The 20,954-nt window shown below is 49.1% G+C and overlaps 1 protein-coding gene across 11 annotated transcripts in view; it reads left to right on the top strand.

The window, feature by feature from the left end:
• BOC (BOC cell adhesion associated, oncogene regulated) overlaps window positions 1–20,954 on the top strand; it is a 76,894-nt gene that overhangs the window by 20,284 nt on the left and 35,656 nt on the right. For 7 of the 11 annotated variants that reach the window (XM_057696308.1, XM_057696306.1, XM_057696307.1 and 4 more), the window contains 2 exons: window positions 16,528–16,706; window positions 17,403–17,681. In XM_057696308.1, the coding sequence (XP_057552291.1) occupies window positions 16,622–16,706; window positions 17,403–17,681 (364 nt within the window). In that variant the 5' untranslated portion in view covers window positions 16,528–16,621. Of the gene's footprint in view, window positions 1–7,864; window positions 7,920–9,561; window positions 9,578–10,143; window positions 10,306–16,527; window positions 16,707–17,402; window positions 17,682–20,954 lie in introns of those variants that run through there. The other 4 variants (XM_057696300.1, XM_057696303.1, XM_057696301.1 and 1 more) reach the window with 3 other exon arrangements.

Below are 20,954 nucleotides of genomic sequence, written 5' to 3'. Positions count from 1 at the left end.
GGTCAGATAGGAAAAAAGTAAACAGTCATGACTCTAAAGCATACTTACCGGCTGGAGCTGGAGAGGTGGCATTGTTTGCTGTGTGAGTGCATGTGCGCACGTGTGTGTGTGTGTTGTCTGTCTGAGAGGTAGTGAGTGTACATGCCTGTAAAGCCTGAGTTGGGGGGCGGGGCCAGGCCCCTGAGAAATTTACCTATTCTTAAACCTCTTTTGTTGAAACACTGGATGAAAGGACTTCTACAAGTAACCCTAAAAGAAGTTACTCAGATAAGTTGCTGTCCTTTATGGAACTGCTTTGTGCCAGTCATTATTCTAGATAGTCTGCTGATGTGATCTATTTTTCCTTCAGCACGCTTGTGTGAGAGATTTTATTGTCCTGCGTCAAAGTGGTTCCTCCTCAATGTCAGCATAAGGGTTTCTTGCTTGCAGGAGGGTCTAGGAGAGACACTGCCTGTGTCACAGTGCAGTCAGGTCAGATGCCAACTGAAGAGACGCAGCTTCTGATCCCGTCTTTGCCCTGACTTAGCAGTTCCGCCGGTTTGCCCCAGGGCTTAGTTTTTCACTTGAACGCTTCAGATTTCCTGCCAGCATGCACGAGCCTGTTAAGGGTTTGAGGGTGGTGGTGTCTGCGTGTTAGGGGTTGATGTGTGAGTTGAAGCTGGGGCTGGTTTTGCCCAGCATTTGCTTGAATCAGCCCCAGAAGCGGACAGGTCCAGGAGCGGCAGCCTGACACTCATTCGCTCTGGGTCACAGAACCTGGGACCAGTTTTGAGTCGTGGGGTGGGTATGGGCGAGGGCCTGGAGCCATTGGTGGCTTAATCATTATGAGGATGGGAGCGGCACAGAAAATAGTTGCAGGTGACAGCTTAATTGGAATTGGTGTTAATTATGTGGCCTAACACAGTAAATCAGTCTTTTCAGCCGCCCCAAACTTCCTAATGCCCAGCTTCCCCTACGAAGAAAAAGCTCTCTCTTGACTAAGCGACTACAGTTCTCTCTCCTCTCTGGCATGACCTTTCACCTTTGTTGAATACCTCAAACTGTGTTAGGCACTGAAGATGCTCCCTTAATAAGACCACCGCCATTCCTGGTCCCCAAAGCCTCTGGTCCAGCATTCAGGCAGACCTTAAATTAGCGTGATGGTGCTTCGATGGGGGAAGTGCAGGACGCCAGGGGACAAGAGCTGGTGGCCCAACTGCTGCATGACATAGAGTGTGTGCTGGGGACTGGCCTAGTGAAGGGAAGCACGTTTCCTTGGGCGCCTGCTTCTCCTCACACTCTCCTTCCCCAACTCCTTGGCAAGCCCACCTCCACCCACCTCATGCTCGGGCCCTACAACAAGGAAGACGTGTGTCCTGCCTGCCGTCTCCCCTGCATAAAAACCGCAGTGGGCTCCCAGAGGGAGGGCGACAGGAACAGAGATCCCAGACACCCATACATCACCTTTCCCTGCTCAAGCTCTGCTTTGCAGTGGAAGCAGCCCTGGGGGTTCACCAGATCCAAACTCCAAGGGCCAAATAGAGTCATGCCTGGAAGAGATCTTGGAGGTAGGTCTTTACCACTTAGCACGCATCCATTGAGTATCTTTTATGTATCCAGGATAGAGACTTGCATATAAATAATGTACAACACAGTGTGAAAAGTGACAGTGACAAAGCTTGAGGCTCTAGAAGTCCTTATAGGCTTCTGTTAGCCCTAAGCCTCTAACCTACCTTAAGTGATGTGCCTTGATGAGTCTCCCAGGACTACAGTAGGAGTGAACGTGGACGATGGAAAGGAGGATTCCTTCAGGACTTGTGAAAAGGACTCCGTTGGAGGACTGAGCTTCTGTGCTGAGCAGGGCCTGAGTGTACACGTGCGTGTGCATATGCTCAAGTGTGTGCCACACTTCTTTCGTCATGTCTCTGATGCCTTGTTGGCTAGTGGTTCTGGTTCACTGCCTGTACTTTGTAAAATCCAGTCTGTCTTTGATCTTTTCTTGTGGCCATGCTGCATTTGGTATAATAAAAGTGAACGTTGACTGGGTTCCTAGTTCTTTAAGGATGGGAAACTGCCTCGTTTTCTCTGCATCCCCTCCACCCTCCCTAGTGTGTGGCACCTAGCGGGTGCTAAGTGTGGCTTTGCTGAACTGACCTGAGTTCTGCCCTGAGCCCACCCAGGCACTGGTTGCTCTCAGGAATGACTTTGCGGTTGCCAGCTCTTTTATCTGCTCCGCTCGCCGTGAACACCAGGCAGAACAGCCTTGTCTGTCCTACCCTTCTTCTGGCAAGGTTTGCGTCCACACACCGCTCCCTTGTCCAAAATCCTTTGTCCTAAGAGGTAGGACTTAAGCTGTTAAGATCTGCCTTAAGTTCTGTTCAGGTCCTGGGACCGGTTTATGTAGTGTGTTCGTACTGTCTGCCTGCACTCCAATTCCTTTTGCATTGGATCTCTCATCAGCTGTGCACACCAGAAGCCTTGGAAGTGGATGCTCCTGTTTCCTCTCCAGTCACTGTTACCCTTTTACTTTGTTGTTTACTTGTGTGGCTATAGCCCTGGCCATAGGCTGTAATTAGAAACAGGAAGGTGCAAAAAGAGCAGGTGGTTTGTTGTGGCTTTGTGTGCTCACCGATGAGGTCGGAGGTGAGCTTCGTTCTGGGGCTCGGAGTAGGGGTGTCAGAGAGGGGTTGGGGGTGTGTTTTCCTTTCTATAAACACTTCTCCCTCACTTCGTGTCCCAAATGACCTACTGTCTGCCCGGGATGTTTCCCCTTTCCCTCCAAACAAGCAGAGAGACTGCGGAGAAATTATCATCATTACCGTTATCAAGAGAGTAGAGGGCATAAACGGGGAGGGCTGGTGGGGGAGCTTATTAGTTTAGGTGATAGCAGTGTTGACTAGAGTTGGGTGGAGACTGAGAGGCTAGAAAATGTCTTGCCACAAACCTGGGAACGCTATAGTACCATCCAGGGATCTCCTGTCCCACTGGGCTGTTGTGAGGTTCTGTAAAACACTGTATAGAATGTAGGTGTTACTGATTTTTTTTCTTCTTCTTCAACTCATTTTTGGCTGCATTGGGTCTTCATTGCTGCGCGTGGGCTTTCTCTAGTTGTGGCAAGCGGGGGCTACTCTTTGTTGCAGTGGGTGGGCTTCTCATTGCTGTGGCTTCTCTTGTTTCAGAGCACAGGCTCTAGGCGTGCAGGTGCCAGTAGTTGCAGCACACAGGCTCAGTAGTTGTGGCTCACAGGCTTAGTTGCTCCGCAGCATGTGGGATCTTCCCGGACCAGGGATCGAACCTGTGTCCCCTGAATTGGCAGGCGGATTCTTAACCACTGCGTCCCCAGAGAAGTCCCGTTACTGCTCTTTTTTCAACAGAATATTTCTTGAGCTTCTGTTGCATGTGTTATAGGGCAGCAAGATTAGGCCATTTCTTAATTGTGTACAGCTTACAAGGAACCGTGAGCAAAGAGAGGACAGCCCATGTCTGGAGTTGTTCAAATGCAGCGTGTCCTTAAAGTCTCAAAGCCCACCAGGTGGCAATGCCGCTGTATGAAATCAGCCCTCCAGTGAACGGCTTTCAGGAGAAAAGTTCCACTACACGTGTCCCCCCTCACTTGCTGTGTGCCAGGCTGCCTTCACATGTGATCTGCTTAACTCTTATTAGCAGCTCAGGAAAGGGGGTATTATCATTCTCATTTTCACAGAGAGCGAACTGAGGGTCAAAGACTAAGTAATTTACCCAAAGTCACCTTCTTCCGAGGGTGGAAGTGGCAGAGCTCTTATCCAAACCCAAGGCTCATAGTGTTCCTGTACCTTCTCCTGCAGAGTGTCAGTGCTGTCACTTAGTGGAGAAGCTGTGTCTGTAATACAAGTTTGAGATGAGCCCTAAAATCCTCATGTGGTAAAGCATCAAGTATTTTTTTTTAATCTAGAGTGCATATATTTTTTATTGCTGTTTGTATTTTATGTTACAGATATTCCATAACAATTTTTTTAAATTAATTTATTTATTGGTTGTGTTGGGTCTTCATTGCTGTGCGGGGGCTTTCTCTAGTTGCGGCGAGTGGGGCTACTCTTCATTGTGGTGCCCAGGCTTCTCATCACTGTGGCTTCTTTTGTGGAGCACAGGCTCTAGGCATGCAGGCTTCAGTAGTTGAGGCACACAGGCTCAGTAGTTGTGGCCCATGGGCTTAGTTGCTCCGCGGAATGTGGGATCCTCCCAGACCAGGGCTCGAACCTATGTCCCCTGCATTGGCAGGTGGATTCTTAACCACTGCGCCACCAGGAAAGTCCCAAGAAGTGTTTTAATAACCTCTCTCCCCACCTGTAAAGGGCACAGTAACAGTCCCTGGGCTGTGACGATGAAAAGTGACCATGTGTGTGCGCTCCCAGCACTGGGCTCGGCACAGAGTAGGCGCTTGGCGTATTTAGTGGCCTTAGCCACTTCTGTGCTGTCAGTCCTCCTCTCCTCCCCATGCTCTCTCTTCAGGCCTGAACTTTTCCTCTTTCTCACTCAACAGCTTTCTTCTTTCTCCTTCTCCCATCCCTCTCTGCCTGCCTCCTTCCACTCTGGCCTCAAGCTCAGGGCCATGTTGACACTGACTAGATGAAACCCAGTCATGGTGGTATCATCCTAGATGAGGTTCCTTGCAGTTCAGCGGCTGCAGGAAGTCTGAAGTCTCAAGGTCAGTTGGGTGTTTGTTTTGGGAGGAGAGATAAGAAGGAAAACAACGAAGATTCTTGAATGAAACCTCAAGCCATAGAAGCATCTGCAGAGACACTGACTCCTGTCAGGCAGCTGGGCCTTCCCCAAGGGCTGCCTACTCATCTAAGGGCCATTTGGGTTTGAAAAATAAAGGCCACAAAGTCATTTCCCCCTAGAAAAACCCCTTAGCTCCACAACTGATAAGTGTGTCTCTGTGTGTTCCTCCTATACATCCACGGGTCAGAGTAACACTCCTTCTCAATCCCAAATTTCTAATCTGAGTAAACCCCTCAGTTCAGCAGACATTGACTGAGCCCCAAATGTGCCAAGGCTTTTCTAGGTGCTACGGTTACTGAGACAAGTTGGACACATCCTTCCCTTCAGGAAGTCTATAGTCTGGGAAAAGAGGTGCATTAGAGACAGACAAATCCATAAGTCATTGTGGAAATGTTGCAGTAGGTGTGCAAAGCGCTGTGGAAACTAGGATGAGGAATGGTCACTGGAGGCATTATACAGTGACGTTGGAGATAAGTTTTTAAGGGTGATGAGGGGAGGAAGAAGGTGAAGATGGTTCTGGCAGAAGGGAAGTGTGAAAAAGCAGCTTGCCCGGGGTTTAGGGCTTGTGGGAGGAAGACAAGGGGAAGGTTGGCTGCAGCCCTGTTATAAAGAGCCTGGAAGGTTGTGTGAAGGAGTTTGAACTTTATTTAATCATGTTTGTTTGGGAAGCTATCAAAGATGAGTGTATTAGCTCATTTGCTTGTTTGTTTTTAACTGACCTCAAAAGGGGGAAAAAAATCACTCATATTTCTTTGACGTTTTCAAATCAGCTACTTTTATTTGTTTCATAATTCCTTCCAGGCCTCACCTACTGCTTACATGCTTACAAAATGAGATTTGTTTTTTCCCTTAAATATTATTTCCTTAGTTATTTTTCATATTGCTACTTGACCTTTCTAATTATTAAATGGCTGCATAATAGTGCATTGATTATCCTGCCGTCACTTACCGAAAGCAGTGTGGTAGAGTGAAAAGAACCCAGGCTTTTAGAGTCAGCCAGACCTCGTTCAAATCCTGACTCTGTGGTTTACCACCTGTGTGACCTTGGACAAACTGTTTAATCACTCTCAGCTTTAATTTCCTCCTTTATAAAACGGGTTGGTTGTACGGCTACCTTATAGGGCCATTGTGAGAATTATATCAAATTAGGTGAATGATGGATTATGACCTATAGGAGGCATTACTCAGTGAATGATAGCTGCTCAACTGTTTGATTGAGCTTGATATTCTAGAAAGAATATCAAGGCTTATTAGTTAGGGAGAGGAGAATCAGGGAGCCAGTTTGTGGGCCCTCAACATGCACTGTCTGGTACAGTAGCCACTAACACATGTGGCTGTTGAGCGCCTGATGCGCGGCTAGTCTGCACTGGGATGTGGAGTAAATAGAAAATACACACTAGATTTAGGAGACTTAGTATAAAACAAAATACAAAACTTTAGTAATAATTTTTATATTGAGTATATCTTGAAATGATAGTATTTTTGATATATTGTGTTTAAAAAAAGATATCATTAAAATTAAAATTTCCACTTGATTTTTCAATGTGACTGCTAGAAAATTTTTAAATGCTGTATGTGGCTTGCATTGTGTTTCTCTAGCTAGTGTTGGAGTCCACATGACCAGTCAGATACTGGGGTGGAGAAACGGGGGGAGCCAGGAGACAAGGATGAGTCCCAGGTTGGGCAGCTGAGTGGATGGTGAATCTTTACATAGTTTTAGGGAAGACCGGGGAAGAGTAGGTTTGAGTCTGTGTTTGTAGAAGCAGGTCATTAGTGGGTGTCCTCTGAGCACTGAAGTGAAAAGCAGGTATTTGGTCTGGACCAGAGAAGCTGTCCCTGCTTCCCTTAAGAGCTGCCGTTCTGGCTCCCACCACATCGCACACATCCGTGGTGAGATTACTGACCACAGTGTCACTGCCGGGAGGGCTGGGAAGAGCTTGGCTGCCTCTGAGCTCCCAGAGTGCTCCAGCACTGGCTTGTCCCAGAGCCTCCGGTATCCCCATTTGCTCCTTTGTGGTGTCCCCATGCACTCCTCTGTAACACATGCAACATGTAGGGTCAGAACAACCGGGAATAGGACTCCATGCAGAAACAGACGTTGGAGGGGATGGCTGCTCTGCAGGGAGCATGGGTGCCCAGCGTTCTGTGAGGCCCTGTTCAGCTGTGTGTCTTCACCTGCTCTGGTTGGGGGTCTTCAGGCCTTTGTGACTCCATAATAGATGTTCATGGGTATGATGCTGGGATAGACTTCTGGGTAGCGTTTCAGGTAACCAAATGCTGTTTCGGTTTTAGAACTCGGAACTGAGATTGTACCTGGCTCTCGAAGTATCCACTGTACCATTTCCTGAAGGGTTGCTGGGATATAGGGCCTTAACATGGGGATAAAAGCAAAGAAAAATAAGAACTTTAATATACTCTTCTACAGTCTTGCCCACCCCCCCCCCCCCCCCCCCCAGGGGTCGAGCTTCGGAAACCACAGATTCATGATGCATTTCAGTGGGGCAAGAGCAAGAAAAGTAGAATAGGGCAAGCTTGGAGGACAAAAAACAAACCACAGCAAGTACCTGGAATCTGCCTGGGTTTGAGCAGTTTCATCTGACCTAGCGGCTGACTTTGGCACTGAGCATGTAACGAAAGCCCCGTGTGATAGGTGCTACTAGCGTCACTCTGGCAGAGGCATTCCCAGCACGGGTGCAGCTGTGCTGTGCTTCTGTTACAGCCACTGTCACCCGCTCAAAGCCTGATTGTCGCTGTCAGTTAGGTAAAGAGTTTCAAGTTCTTAGTCAGCAGTAGTACAGATAGAGGAGCCTGTACATGGTTCACTCCTTCAGCAACCATTTACTGAGCTCTTCCTGTGTGCCAGACCATGGGATTGAAGTTTCAGTTGTAGGAGAGTGTATAAAAGTTTTGATAGTTTTTCTTTGTCTTTATTTTCTCTCTTGATTTTAAATTTGTGATTTTTTTTTTACAATCACAGAACAAAAAAGGATGTCTCACAACTTACGAAATGGATTATTCTTTAGGAATTCTGTCATAGCCTGGTTACCAATTTTATTTTTTCTGAGAAGTTGAGAGAAATGTACTCTGTTCCCTCCCCACATCTCTCGCCTCTTTCCCTTTGCAGCCCTGGGAAAAGATCACCTCCGACCTCAGGGAGCCCTAAGTCTCACCTCTGGCAGGTATGCTCATGACAGGGCTTCACCTGCTAGACAACCTGCTCCATCCGCGCAGAGAAGCCCCTGTGCCCTTAGTTTGGCTGTGGCAGACCAGCCAGAGGAGAAAGTGGGCCCCAGCTTGGCGGGCTGGTGGGTCCTCTGCCCCTACAGGGATTTATTTCTAAAGCAGTTTCATCCCATTGCAAAACCCGTGACTTTTTCAAGGCAGCTGTGGAGAGCTAGGAGTTGACCACAGGCCTGACACCTCGGGGAGGTAGGTACTGCTGACTGGGATGCCCTTAAATTGACTGGGATGGGTGTCAGGAGTAGGTAGGTAGGGGTTGGGATGCCTAGGCATAGAAGGCTGAGTACCTATGAAGGCGTCTGTGCTCCGAGGCCCCAGTGGACCATACCCGCCCACCCCACTGCCTCCCCACACATGCACGGACCGTGCACATCTGTACACCCGCCACACCAGGTGCCGCGGCCCCTGCGCAGGTGCCGGGCTGCCGCCCCCACTCGGCTCTCTGGACAGCTCCCACGCCTCACCTCTCCCTGCCAGCTCCAAGCCCCAGCTCCGCATCACCTCGCCTTCCTCACTCCTTACCCCACAGTCCTGCCTTTCTGCCAGCCCAGACCTCTCCAGATGAGAGCGCTCTAGGGACCTGGTCCTTTTTTAAAAAAAAGAAAGAAAGAAAGAAAAGGGAGGAAAAACAGAAAGAAAGAAGGAAACAGAAGAATGAAACTGGACCGAAGGGGCCGTGGTGCCTTGAGCTATCTCACTGCATTACAATGAATATGGACTCTATTAAGCTCCGTTCTGCCTGTTAGTGTTTCCCCGGGCAACACAGCCCCCATATGGCAAGCACGCAGCAGATTAGGGGAGGCCCCCGGGTCTCATGGAAGGCCGGGGGCTTGACTGGCAGTTGAACCCCCTCCCCACCTCCCCCTGCCCCTCACACTTGACACTGCCTGTGTTTATCTAAGGCGAGGAGGGGGGGGGCCGTTTGGAAGGTTTTTGTCCGGCCCTGAGGGAAGGGAGGGGAGGCTGGAGGCAGGGTGGGGTGGCACGGAGGCGCGGAGGTGGGGCGGAAAGGGCTAGCCAGGAGGGGAGGCCTCGTGAATATTCAGGAGGAGAGAGAGAAATAAAGCAGATGGAATCCGCATGAAAGAAGAGCACAATCACCCTGTTTGGAGGGAATGGCCCTCTAGGCGTGCAGGAGCTGCGTTTACCCAGTTAGCAGGGTTGTCAAATTGAATCTCTGTGGAGTAGGGGTGGGGGATTGAGAGGCGAGTGTAGAGGAAAGGAAGTGGTTTTCCTTTCCTCTCTTTTTTCCAGTTTAGCAATAAGGTTTGTAAGGTTTGTGAGGTTTTTTTCTTGTCTGTCTCTCCTTAGAGATAGATTAAAAAAACAAATCTCTTTAAGGAAATGAGGCCGTTTTCAGGGAGAGGTATCTGTGACAAAGAACTAAGACGCCCTAGTAACTCTTTCCGCACATGGTGGAGGTGGGAGAGGATTAGATTCGTCTCGTGGGCAAATGAAGAGACCAGACCTTCTCTTTACCCAAAGGCAGAGATGGCTTCTCTTTGCGGGGGATCCCTCCCCAGAGCTAAGATGCTGTGTCCAGACTCTTCCTTTCCCCTTACCTGGATGGTAAAGGGGTCTACCTACCAGAGAAGAAGTGAGCTCTGTCCTCGTTGACTCGCGGCTTGTTATAAATGTGGGGTTCAGTGTGAATTAGGAGCCCAGCTTTAGCTAATCTCCCCCAGATGCCTCTTTAATTATATACTCTCTTCTCAAACCATCAGGAGTTCCCCTCTGTCTATGGCATTAATGGCAAACTCTTTTTCCTAGTCTTCACCACATGATCCAGTCTCCGTTTCCTCCCTTGTCTCTTTCCCTTCCTCTAGAATGGTCTCCAAATTGGGGGCTCAAAGGGGAATTATGAAGTGTTCCCTTGGGGCACTGGAATAAAATATTAGAGATTCTCTTATGGTTCATTTCTGTCTACAAAAGGAATAGGAAAGAATTCCGCTTTCCTAATATTTAATATGGGGATTGACAGCCAGGCCTGTGGTCTGTGTGTCAGGCAGTGACGCGTCACAACCGAGAAATCTGCGCTGCTTGGAGGGCTTGACAGCGGGGACCTCACCCACTTGATCATCCCCTCCCCAGTTTTCCTGTTCTCTGTTAAGTGGATTTACAGATTATATTATTTAGTTTTAACTAAATTAACTCTCACAAAAGGACAAGTGGCTTAAAGAGACTGCTGTGGAGAAACTGGGCTGGAGCGTGTGCTGGTGATCCAGCTCATGCAGGCAGGGCCAGGCCGTGGAGCTGCCCTTCTCAAGTCCCATGAGGAGGCTGAAGCAGTCAGGACGGAGTCACGTCTGATGAGAAGTCAACAGATTAGTTAACATTCAAGCAGACCATTTGAAAGTGATTACATCCATATCATTAGTGATGAATCTAATCCTCGATAGGCTTTCTTTTTTTCTTATAAATTTACTTATTTATTGGCTATGTTGGGTCTTTGTTGATGCACACAGGCTTTTCTCTAGTTGTGGGGAGCGGGCTCCTCTTTGCAGTGGCTTCTCTTATTGCGGAGCATGGGCTCTAGGCGTGTGGGCTCCAGTGGTTGCGGTACACAGGCTCAATAGTTGTGGCTTGCGGGCTCTAGAGCGCCGGCTCAGTAGTTGTGGCGCACGGGCTTAGTTGCTCTGCGGCACGTGGGATCTTCCTGGAGCAGGGATCGAACCCGTGTCCCCTGCATTGGCAGGCGGATTCTTAACCACTGTGTCACCTAGGAAGTCCCCTAAGTAGGCTTTCTGCCTTAAGGTATGAGCTTCATGATATTCTAAAACAACGGTGATTAACAAGTCAGGTGGTTTCACTTTTACCTACTCTTAAATTTTAGTTTGGCGGTACATGCATTTAATTTATAAATAAATGTCTGTATTAGGATATTCTGGGAGATTTTCCCAGAATATTTTTCTCATGAGGGAACAGAATCAGAAAGGTTAGGAGACCACCATTCAAGATAAGCGTCTGCTTGAAGCACCACCCTCCAAACAGACCTTTCCCACCAGGTCAGCTACCCCTCCACAGTGCCCTCCGGCTCTTACACGTACACATACCAGAAGGCCCAGTTTCAAACCCACGTATCCTTCCTTGAAGGCCCGAAATTGAAAATGCTCTCCTCCCCCTGCTCTCATTGCCCACCTCCCATTTGTGACTACGCTGGTCATCCGTTAGGGTTTTAGAGTAAAGAATGCTGGAGCTGTTCGATGAGAGTACTTTCAAAACTTCAGCAGTTTCATGCAACAAGGGTTTATTTCTTCTCCTGCCATAGATTGTGCTGTCTTCTTCCATCTTGTAGCTATGCCTTGTGAAACAGGTAGTGTGGGCCACCAGCAGTGGGAGGAGCGAGAAGCAGCCCCCCACTTCTCTAGCTCCTGTCTTGGCCCGGAAGTGACCCGGAACGTGTTCACTTCCATGTCATTGGCCCACACGTGTCTCCTGGCCCGAAGCCAGCTGCAGCGCAGGCTGGGAAGTGAGGAGCTTATGGGAGTTTGCCGAGCACTGGCTGACTTACGTTCCGAACTTTGTTGTGAGCTTCTCAGGACAGAATCCATCTTCCCGTACAGCGCCTGGCATACTGTCTTTGATGTGGCAGACCACCGTGATATTTTTTTCTTCCCAGTAATAATAATGATAATAAAAATCACACTACACATGGTTTTTTTTTAATAGAAAACACATTCACAAACTTTGGGTCAGGAATAATCTAGAAATATACTTAGAGGCTGGCTAGAGCACGGCTCATGCTTAAGACCATCGTACCGTTGTTATTCTCCGCTGTGTGACATCAGAGTGGTCTGGGCAGATGTTCCGGGTATTATCTGGAACTGTATTGCCTGATGTGGTAACCACTAGCCCCGTTGGCTAACTTACACTTTCAATTCCTTAGTCACATTAGCCACACTTCAAGTGTTTCATTGCCACCAGTGCTGGTGACTACCTAGCATTTTGGACAGTGCAAATATAGAGCGTTTTCATGATTGCAAAAAATTCCGTCAAAAGCATTCATGTAAAGAACAGTAAGAGATTGTCCTAGATTAGGATCTAAATGGTAAAAGAATGAAAATGACCACGCAGAAAGTTACTGTTACAGATAATGATCCAGGTAACATTTTTATGCATAAGGAAGTAAATTGAAGAACATTCTACATTTAGTTCTAAAAGCAGTTTTGAGCAGTTGGTTAATATGGCCCAGAAGCAGTCTTCTGGGAGGGCAGTATCAGGGTGGTGGAGAGGGCGCTGGACTAGGAGTCAGGAGACCTGACTTGTAGCCATGGGTCCCTCTCCTGAATTGGGAAGCCTTCTCCGGATCACGCAGCTTCGTGCACCTGGCTTTCCTCATTTGTAGCACTAGGTACCTGTTAGGTGTTACGCAAAGCTATTATTTTTTCTGAGGACCTCCTGATTTAAAATGTTTCCCTTTAATTATGTCTGTGGGTAAAAACGTTTTACATTAAAAAAAAAAAAATGCCCTTTCTTAAATCCTTCTCCTAGATCTGTCTAAACGCACGTGTTCAACTGTCTGAGAATTAAATCCACTGTTTGCCCAAGATTTCCCCCAGTGTCCCTCCTCTGTGCAGGAGTACCACCCGGGGCTGTCAGCCCTCACCCTCCAGTCACTTGGCATCTCCTTCTCGGGACAGAACGTCTCTGTGCCTTTGGAAAGGCCAGCCTTACTCCACAGAATTGGGAACATGTGAAAAACATGTAACTTGGGGTCAGAAATATTCTTTTTTTCATCTAGCCAGGCCCCCTCAACCAGTGGAACAAGAATTTGGTCAGATTTCTCAGCACTAAAAGAATGTTTTAAAGGAGGTTGCGCCATCTGCTAGGTGACATGCTCTCCTGTGTAGTTCATCTTGTCGTAGGACCTCTGCAGGGTGTGTTTGGCATTCTAGACCATGGAGGCTTCTCTGAGAGAGCTGCAGTGGCCTGGGTGATCACGGGGTGAGATGTGGCCTCCCATGCCCTGGCCTCACGCTGCCTCCCGCCAGCCCTCTCGGGAGAAGGTGGAGCTGGCCGCCTCCTGCTGCTGATCGACTCTCAGTCGTTTGTAATTTTCTCTCGCAAAATAAATACTCCAAGGATGTAATTTCTCGTGCTTGGTCTCAACCTTAGATGCGTATTCTGCTGTTGTTGTTTTTGGAAAGTTTCAAAATCGTCTGCTTGGAGATTATTTCAGTGGGAACATGTATGTCAGCAGTTCAACTTCTCAGGCGCATTTTCTTTTACTTTTTGTGTCCAAATGACCCTTAAAAATAGAAAGTACCTAGGCCTCAATGGGGCATTCATGTCAAGAATTCATTTTCCCTTCTGCTTTTGATTTTTTTTTCTTAATGTCTTTTTTCTGAGAATATGCAGAGAAAATAAGAAGGTTCTAGACATACTTCGCAGTTTGCCAAGAAAAATAACAGGCTTTACTGTTGCCTTCACCCAACTTTGAAATTGTACCTTGTTCATTTCACAGTGGGACAAAGTTACACTGCAGTTAGGTACTCCAATTAAGCCTTACTTGCCTTTTTTTTATTACTGAAAAAAAAAAGTTCTCAGAAACCTGTATTTTTGCAACTATTTTTCTAGACCAAGCTCACTAGGTAATTTGGTCCAGGAAGCAGCTCAGTTTCCCCAGCTTCTAAATAAGATGCATCCTAGCTACGATGACCCGCCACCTCCATACTTCTGTCACGGTTCCACTTTGACGTGAACAAGACCCCATGTGTCCTGCCTTGGGTTCATTGAGTGGTACCTGCTTATAACTCTGTTGTGGGGATTCATGAGCTAACTCCCTTCTCCTTCTTTGAACACCTGCTTCCTCACTCCTTCTTCCTCCTTGGCTACATGGTTTTCTCTAAAAGCAGGATGGTGGCTGGCTGCAGTAGTGGGGTCTGTTTTCATTTGAACCTTATAAATTACCCAGGGTGCAGAAGTAGCAGGGGTTGTTTGGCTGGGCCTCGTTAAGCAGGCGGGGGTCTGGGCTGAATTTCCTCAGTAAAGCCCTTGTCGGCTTTACAACCCAAACACCTGGGCAGCCACCCCGCGCCAGGATGAGAAACAGCCCTCCTGTCCCTCTTCGTCTCCTTGTCTGCTTTCTGCCTTTTACTGCTTTGTACTCATTCTGTCTCCCTGCCGCCTCCTTCCTTTCCTTCCTTCTTCCTTTCTTGGGGCAGGGGAAGAGCAGGTGCAGGCAGTGTCCTCAAGGAGCTGGGGAAAGAGGGACACGTCGTGAGCAAGTTCCCTAGAATCCTGGGACTGGTCATTCGTGCAGTGTTCTAGATAAACACTGCATTTCACTGGGGGAAGGTAGAGAATTAAAGCTAGTATCTGGCTGACTGAGGGCACACCAAAGGCTTGCTTTCTGGTATTTGTTTGTAACTATAGTAATGAGCTTTTCCTTAATGAACAGTGATGAAGAAATCACCCTTAAAATTGCTCCTTATCCTATCTCACACTGTTCCAACTCTGTGGTTAAGTACCCACCAGGTGCCGAGGGCTGGTAGGAAAAAACGTGGAAAGGCTACTGTTACGGTTAAAAGCACAGAACTTCAGAAGGAGCCCAACATGGGTTTCATTCCAGGCCTACAGTTATACGACCTTGGGCTAGTTACGCTCTGAAACTCAGTTTCCTCACCTATAAAGTGGGGATAATCGTCCCCCGCCTGCAGAGGTTTTTTTTTGCCGATTAACAGGCATGCCCTCCCCTCCCACTAGGGCCGCCCTCCCCAGCCACATTCACATCCTTCGCAGCTTTCCTTAGTTTCACTTTGCTAACAACATGACCCTTTGATTTACTGGATTATCTGGAGAAGAACCAAAGCGCTCTCTACACCAAGAGGAAAAAACCTCGTCAGGGAAAGCTTAAAATTTTTCTTTCAAACCTCCTTTAGAACATGGCCCCTTGTCCTTTTCCAGAACAGTGGAGGAGTCTTGGGGGTCCTTTGATGTCAAAGACGTGAGGCAAAGGGAAAGGTTAAAAATCAAGGGGAAAGAACTCTGTCCTAGAAAACATTCGGAACATCAGTGTGGGGATGGGTCCTAGATCTGGTTTGGAAGGGTGCTTGTTGGACAGAGCAATATAGCCCTCTTAACTCTCAGCACCAGGCGAGAAGCCAAAGGGCCAGAGGAGCTTGGAGAAGGGAAAGGGTTAAGCAAATCTCAGGCACTTCCTAGCACAGAGCACAGCCTTCAGTGCCCTGTGCCAGGAGCAGTGGGGGTTGAGAGGCCCAAGACCAGGTCTTACAACAGACTGTGCAGGTAGCCAGAACTCCAGACACTGGAGAGTATAACACACCTCTCAGCTGGGCAGCTTAACTATCTCCTATGATTTTTCAGTGGTGACTGTACGTTTTTGAAAGAGTCGCTGGTTAGATAAACTGGTCAAGAAGCGTTAGCATTTTAAATATGTGTCACCCTCCTGGAAACATACCATTAATATTGCCACACGTGCCTGATTCAGGAAGACGCATCCACTGTCTCGATCGTTGTGATGCTGCCTTCAGTTACCTGAATGGCACTCTACTGTCTCCCCGCCTAATAGGATGTTGACACACCTTCCTCATTGGCCTCTTGTTCTATAAGCACAGCCATGAAAAGCACAGAGGCAAGATCTCGGTTTAGGCTGTGACAGAAGTGTATGTACATTTGCCTCTGTGATTTTGAGGAATCTTTTAAACACCATAGCTTAAACGAGGCATACAGAAATACTGCTGTGGAAGGGGAGGAGTTAAAGTTCTAGGCAGGCAGTTAGAGGGTGGAGGAGCAGTACAGTCTAGACCCCAAGGAAATGTCCTGGGTGGAGATGCAACATGGAGAGCTGTCAAGAGTACGGATTTTGTGGAGTTGGAAAACACCAGAATTTCAGCACCAGGGGCGGAGAGAAGAAGAGGGACCTTGGCCGAGTGTGCCTTTTGTCTGTGTTTGTGTCTGAGGGTTCGGAGGTTACAGACAAGCTGAGGAGGGTTGGTTGGTTCCAGGAACTCAAAGATTGTTGACAAGGATGTAGGTGAAGAGCTGGGGTGAGTCAAAACAGGAGATCTTTCATACGCCTCTGAGACTTTAGGATTAATTCATTAGTAACGTCCCCTGAATGAGAGACACAGCACGCATTCAGTATACCGTGACAGCGCTGTGCACAACAGTCTAAACGTACCTGGCCGCCTGCGAGCAGATGGTAAAGACAGCTGCATCCTTTCTAGCATCTGTGCTGGATACCCACTGCCCTGAGCCTGGGACGTGGCTGCAGGTCGCAGCCTCTCCGTGTCCTGGGCTCTCCTGTCCTTGTTGCTGTGGGTGCCCTGGGCGAGGCTCTGGCATTCTTACCATGACATCACCTTCTAGCTGAAAGGGTGCTTCTAGCTTAGAAGCAGCTTATTTTAGACGAGACATGGCATGAGTGTTCTTTAGTCCTCCAGCAGCCGGCCAGGTCAACACCTTGAATGTTACCACCTGTGAGATGGGAGCAGGGGGCACGGGGACGAAGCCAGTCCCCATGCCTACCACAGGGCTGTCCCAGGCATTCTTACCACGGCCATTTCTCTCTCTCTTTCACAACAGAGTGTAGCAGGGGATTGCTGTACCTCTTTGAGTGACTCTGGTGGCTTATGGGACGCTGGCTTTGGACCCTTTGTGACACACCACGCCGCGTGGGATGATGGTGATGCAGAGAGGAAAGAGGCCCGAGGTCACACTCGCTTGCCTCCTCTTGGCCACGGTGGGCTGCTTCGCGGACCTAAGTGAGTGTTTTCCTTGCTTTCTCGGTGGCCCCTCTGGGAAGAACACTTTGCCCCTGGTGTCAGAGGGACACATCAACATTCTAGAAGGACCCCCTAAAAAGGCCTTTTTCCTCCTGGATTTCTAAGAGCATTTCCTTCTCACTGACCTTCAGGGAGATGCTCAATAATACAAGATGAGAAATGATCTCGATAACATCATATTGATTGTATTTTGATATTTTAATCATTTCAGACATATACTAGAGAAGGAGTAACCATAATGACTGAACTGTCTTTTATTGAGCACTTACTGTATGCCATCACGACCGGTGATTTACATGCATTGTTTGCAAGCTTCCCAGCAACACTGTGAGACAAATATTATGAGTCCCATTTGACAGATAAGAAACTGAGACCCCAAAAGGCTAAAGTCACCTGGCTCAGAAGCAGTGGCCCTGGGATTCAGACGCAGCTCCTGTTCAAGTCCAAAGCCTAAGCTCTTGCCTTCACGCCACACTGCCACTCCAGTCTACTTTCTGGGGACAGGGCCAGGTTGGGGATAGGACCCAAGGTCAGCAGGGTTCTTCAGAGAAAGGTCAGCTCCTCTCTGGGTTGCTCAGCCTTGAAAGGCTGCCTGGGTGCTGTGCTCCTGAGCCGGTCGTGCCGTTGGTTTCTTGGGGGTGTCCGTTCATCGCTGCATCCCTGTTCTTCCTCCAGGCGAGGTCCCTCAGGTCACCGTCCAGCCTTCTTCCACCGTCCAGAAGCTGGGAGGCACCGTGATCCTGGGCTGCGTGGTGGAGCCCCCCTGGATGAACACCACCTGGCGCCTGAACGGGAAGGAGCTGAGCGGCTCGGATGACGCCCTGGGCGTCCTCATCACCCACGGGACCCTGGTCATCACTGCCCTCAACAACCACACTGTGGGACGGTACCAGTGTGTGGCCCGGATGCCTGCAGGGGCCGTGGCCAGCGTGCCAGCCACCGTGACACTAGCCAGTGAGTACCGCTCCTCTGCCCCCTCCCACTCTCCCTCTGTCCCCCACCCCAGTCAAGCACCCTGTCATTAGTCTCGCCATAGAAAGGGCCTTAGAAGCTGCCATTTGCAATCAGAGAGTGGTGGCTGCCCGGTCATCGCCAATGGCTGGGAACCTTTGTGTTCTCTGAGTAAAGGAAATGTTTGGAGTGAGCATCTAGGAAGAAGGGAACTTGACATGGTTGCACTGTTACCGTGGGCCCCAGAGCTGGACCACGCCCTGCGTTTCCACTTGGTCCCTCTGTGGTCTCAGACGTAGTTGTACCAAGTGTTCACTGCCCCCCCCCCCACCCCCCACACTCCATCCTCACAGCATGTGCAGTCAGAGCATGTACAGGGGTACATGTGGTCTGAACAGAGCCCGCCCATTCTCCCTAGGCCTCCTGCCTCTCTGAGGCCAGGCGTTTTCGAAATGTTTGAAATGGAAGTAGTAGAACACAGTGAAAAGGAAACTGTGTGACAGAGGGGTAAAAAGGAAGAGACGAGGTGACAATTTGGTCCAAGGAGGATGCCAGGAGAAGACTTCATACTACTCTTATATGTAATTACCACTTGAATATCCTGCTGTGCCCAAGGTCAATACACACATCACCTGATTTCCTACCCATTGCACATGGGGGAAATGAGACTTGACTGATTAAATAAACTTCCAGAGGCTAATTTTGGACGCGCAGCCCCCACACCTGCTTGTAAATGCTGAGTCTATAGCCAGACGTCCATTTAGCACTTGAACAACGCGGGGTGAGGGTCACCGACCCTCTGGGCAGTCGAGAGTCCGCGTGTAACTCATAAGGGGTCCTCTGCACCCACAGGTCCAGCCAACCTCAGGGCATGCAGTGCTGTAGTGTTTTCTAGGGGGGAAAATCCATGGCCAGGTGGACCCATGCAGTTCAGACCCATGTTGTTCAAGGGTCAGTAGCATTAAGAATTACTCCCCCTTCCTGGTGGCTGAAGCGTAGGAAGCAGGGAAACTTGTTGAGAGTTTAATGACATTTGGACTTAACCCTTGAGGAGGTCTCCAGAGCTGTTCCCTCATGACTTAGCTGTGCCTCCCGATCCCGGACAGCCCTGCCTCCATGTCACCATCATCCTCACCCTCCTGGATGGTGTCATTCCAGGGGGTTGGTGGTCCTTACCTTATGGGTCATACCTAAGGCGGCAAACTTAAAAATGCTGCTTCAAAGTCAGCTGGGGTGTGACAGGGCAAGAATAAAGATGCAGTTGTAGAGAACGGACTTGAGGACCTGGGGTTGGGAGGGGACGAAGGGGAAGCTGGGACGAAGCGAGAGAGTAGCATTGACATAGATACACTACCAACTGTAAAATAGATCGTAGGAAGTTGCTACATAACATAGGAAGATAAACTCCACGATGGGTGGTGACTTAGAGGGCCAGGTTAGGGCGGGTGGGAGGGAGTCGTGGGAGGGAGGGCATATGGGGATATATGTATAAATAGAGTTGATTCACTTTGGTGTACCCCAAAAACTGGCACAAGAGTGTAAAGCAATTATATTCCAATAAAGGGTTTTTAAAAAAAAAAAAAAAAAAAAAAGCTGGGGTCTCTGAGGTGTGAGGCGTGAGTCCTGGGAGGAAAGTGGTGAAAAATGGGAAAGTAGAAAAGCAGGGGAGAAAAGACCCCTCCCTGCCCCCTGGTTTCCAGATCCCTAGAGGGACTTCACTCCGTGGGAGAATAGAGAATAGAACAGAGGCTGCCACAGTACTCCTGTTTTCTGGGGAAACAGCCTAGCAGCCCTGCCCTGTGCTCGGAAGAAGGAGGAAGCAGGGCGGGTCCCCAGCTACCTCCCCGGGCGTGAGGACAGGCCTGGGCTGCATCTTGGAGCCCCTCACACAGTGGGAACCACCTTTCCTTTGCGGCTGCAGCAACACTCACTGAATCTGAGCACCAGGCCTCTGGGAACGTGCTCAGGGTTAGGGGTCCGTGAGGGAGGCAGGCCCTGGGCCGCCTGCTGGACCCTCCCCCCAGGTGTGCTGGTGGGCTGGGAGAGGGTGCCGGGAGATCTGGCGGGGGGGAGGGGTCATCTCGTCATAACAAGAGGGGCTGAGGCCAGAGCTACACTTCTTACCATCACACTTCTTTTGTATATTTCTAAATTGTAATTAAAATGACACTGTAGTTAGTGTAGAGTATACAGAAAATGTCTCCCCACCACCCTCACACGAGCAGCAGCATCATTTTGGAGTATACCCTTCCAGTCTCCATCCATACCCATGCTTTTCCGCTACTGAATATACAGTCTCTATCCTTATTCTCTCCCCTTTGACATTGTATGACAAGCATTTTCCATTGGCCGTATGACCACATTTCCTTTTTCACTGAGTATAAAAGGCGTGCAGTAAAGTACACAAAATGCACTCATCTTAAGTGAACAACCTGGTGTGTTTTTCCGCACGTACGTACCATGTGGCCACCCCTCCAGCAGGCCCCTAGTTAACCTGTCCCTCGTCCCGGACCAGAGCGGGAGCACAGTCCTCATGGCCCTAAAGCATCCCAGACTGGCTCTGCCATCATCTGTTGAATCCTTTTCCTTGTCCTGGGCAGTCAGGTCCCTGCCAGTTGTTCATTATGGCAAACGAGAGGTGCCTTTTAGTAACCTTTGTGCTTTTATTTTTTTATTTTTCTACAATTTATTTATTTATTGGCTGCATTGGGTCTTCATTGCTGCACACGGGCTTTCTCGAGTTGTGGAGAGCAGGGGCTACTCTTGGTTGCGGTGCGCGGGCTTCTCATTGTGGCAGCTTCTCTTGTGGAGCACGGGCTATAGGTGTGTGGGCTTCAGTAGTTGTGGTGTGTGGGCTTCAGTAGTTGTGGTGTGTGGGCTCCAGTAGTTGTGGCTCACGGGCTCTAGAGTGCTGGCTCAGTAGCTGTGGTGCACGGGCTTAGTTGCTCCACGGCATGTGGGATCTTCCTGGACCAGGGATCAAACCCATGTCCCCGGGATCAAACCCATGTCCCCTGCATTGGCAGGTGGATTCTTAACCACTGCGCCACCAGGGAAGTCCCAACCTTTGTGCCTTTAAAAGGTGACGCTGATCGTGTGCAGGAGGTTTGATCAGCCCTCGTCTGTGAAGACTTGGGAGACCCCATAACTTGACCTAATCAGGAGCCAGGCTGAGCCTTTCATTGTTTGGAGAAAGGGAGAGCTGGAGAGTAGAAGATTTATTTTGGAGCCTTCCTCCTACTTCAAGGTGAATCTGTGTGAGGAGAGACAATTTAT

Source organism: Hippopotamus amphibius, chromosome 10 (genome assembly GCF_030028045.1).
Source record: "Hippopotamus amphibius kiboko isolate mHipAmp2 chromosome 10, mHipAmp2.hap2, whole genome shotgun sequence".
NCBI lineage: Eukaryota > Metazoa > Chordata > Mammalia > Artiodactyla > Hippopotamidae > Hippopotamus > Hippopotamus amphibius.
Note: the sequence above shows the minus strand (reverse complement) of the source record. Positions and strands in the feature narration are given on the sequence as shown.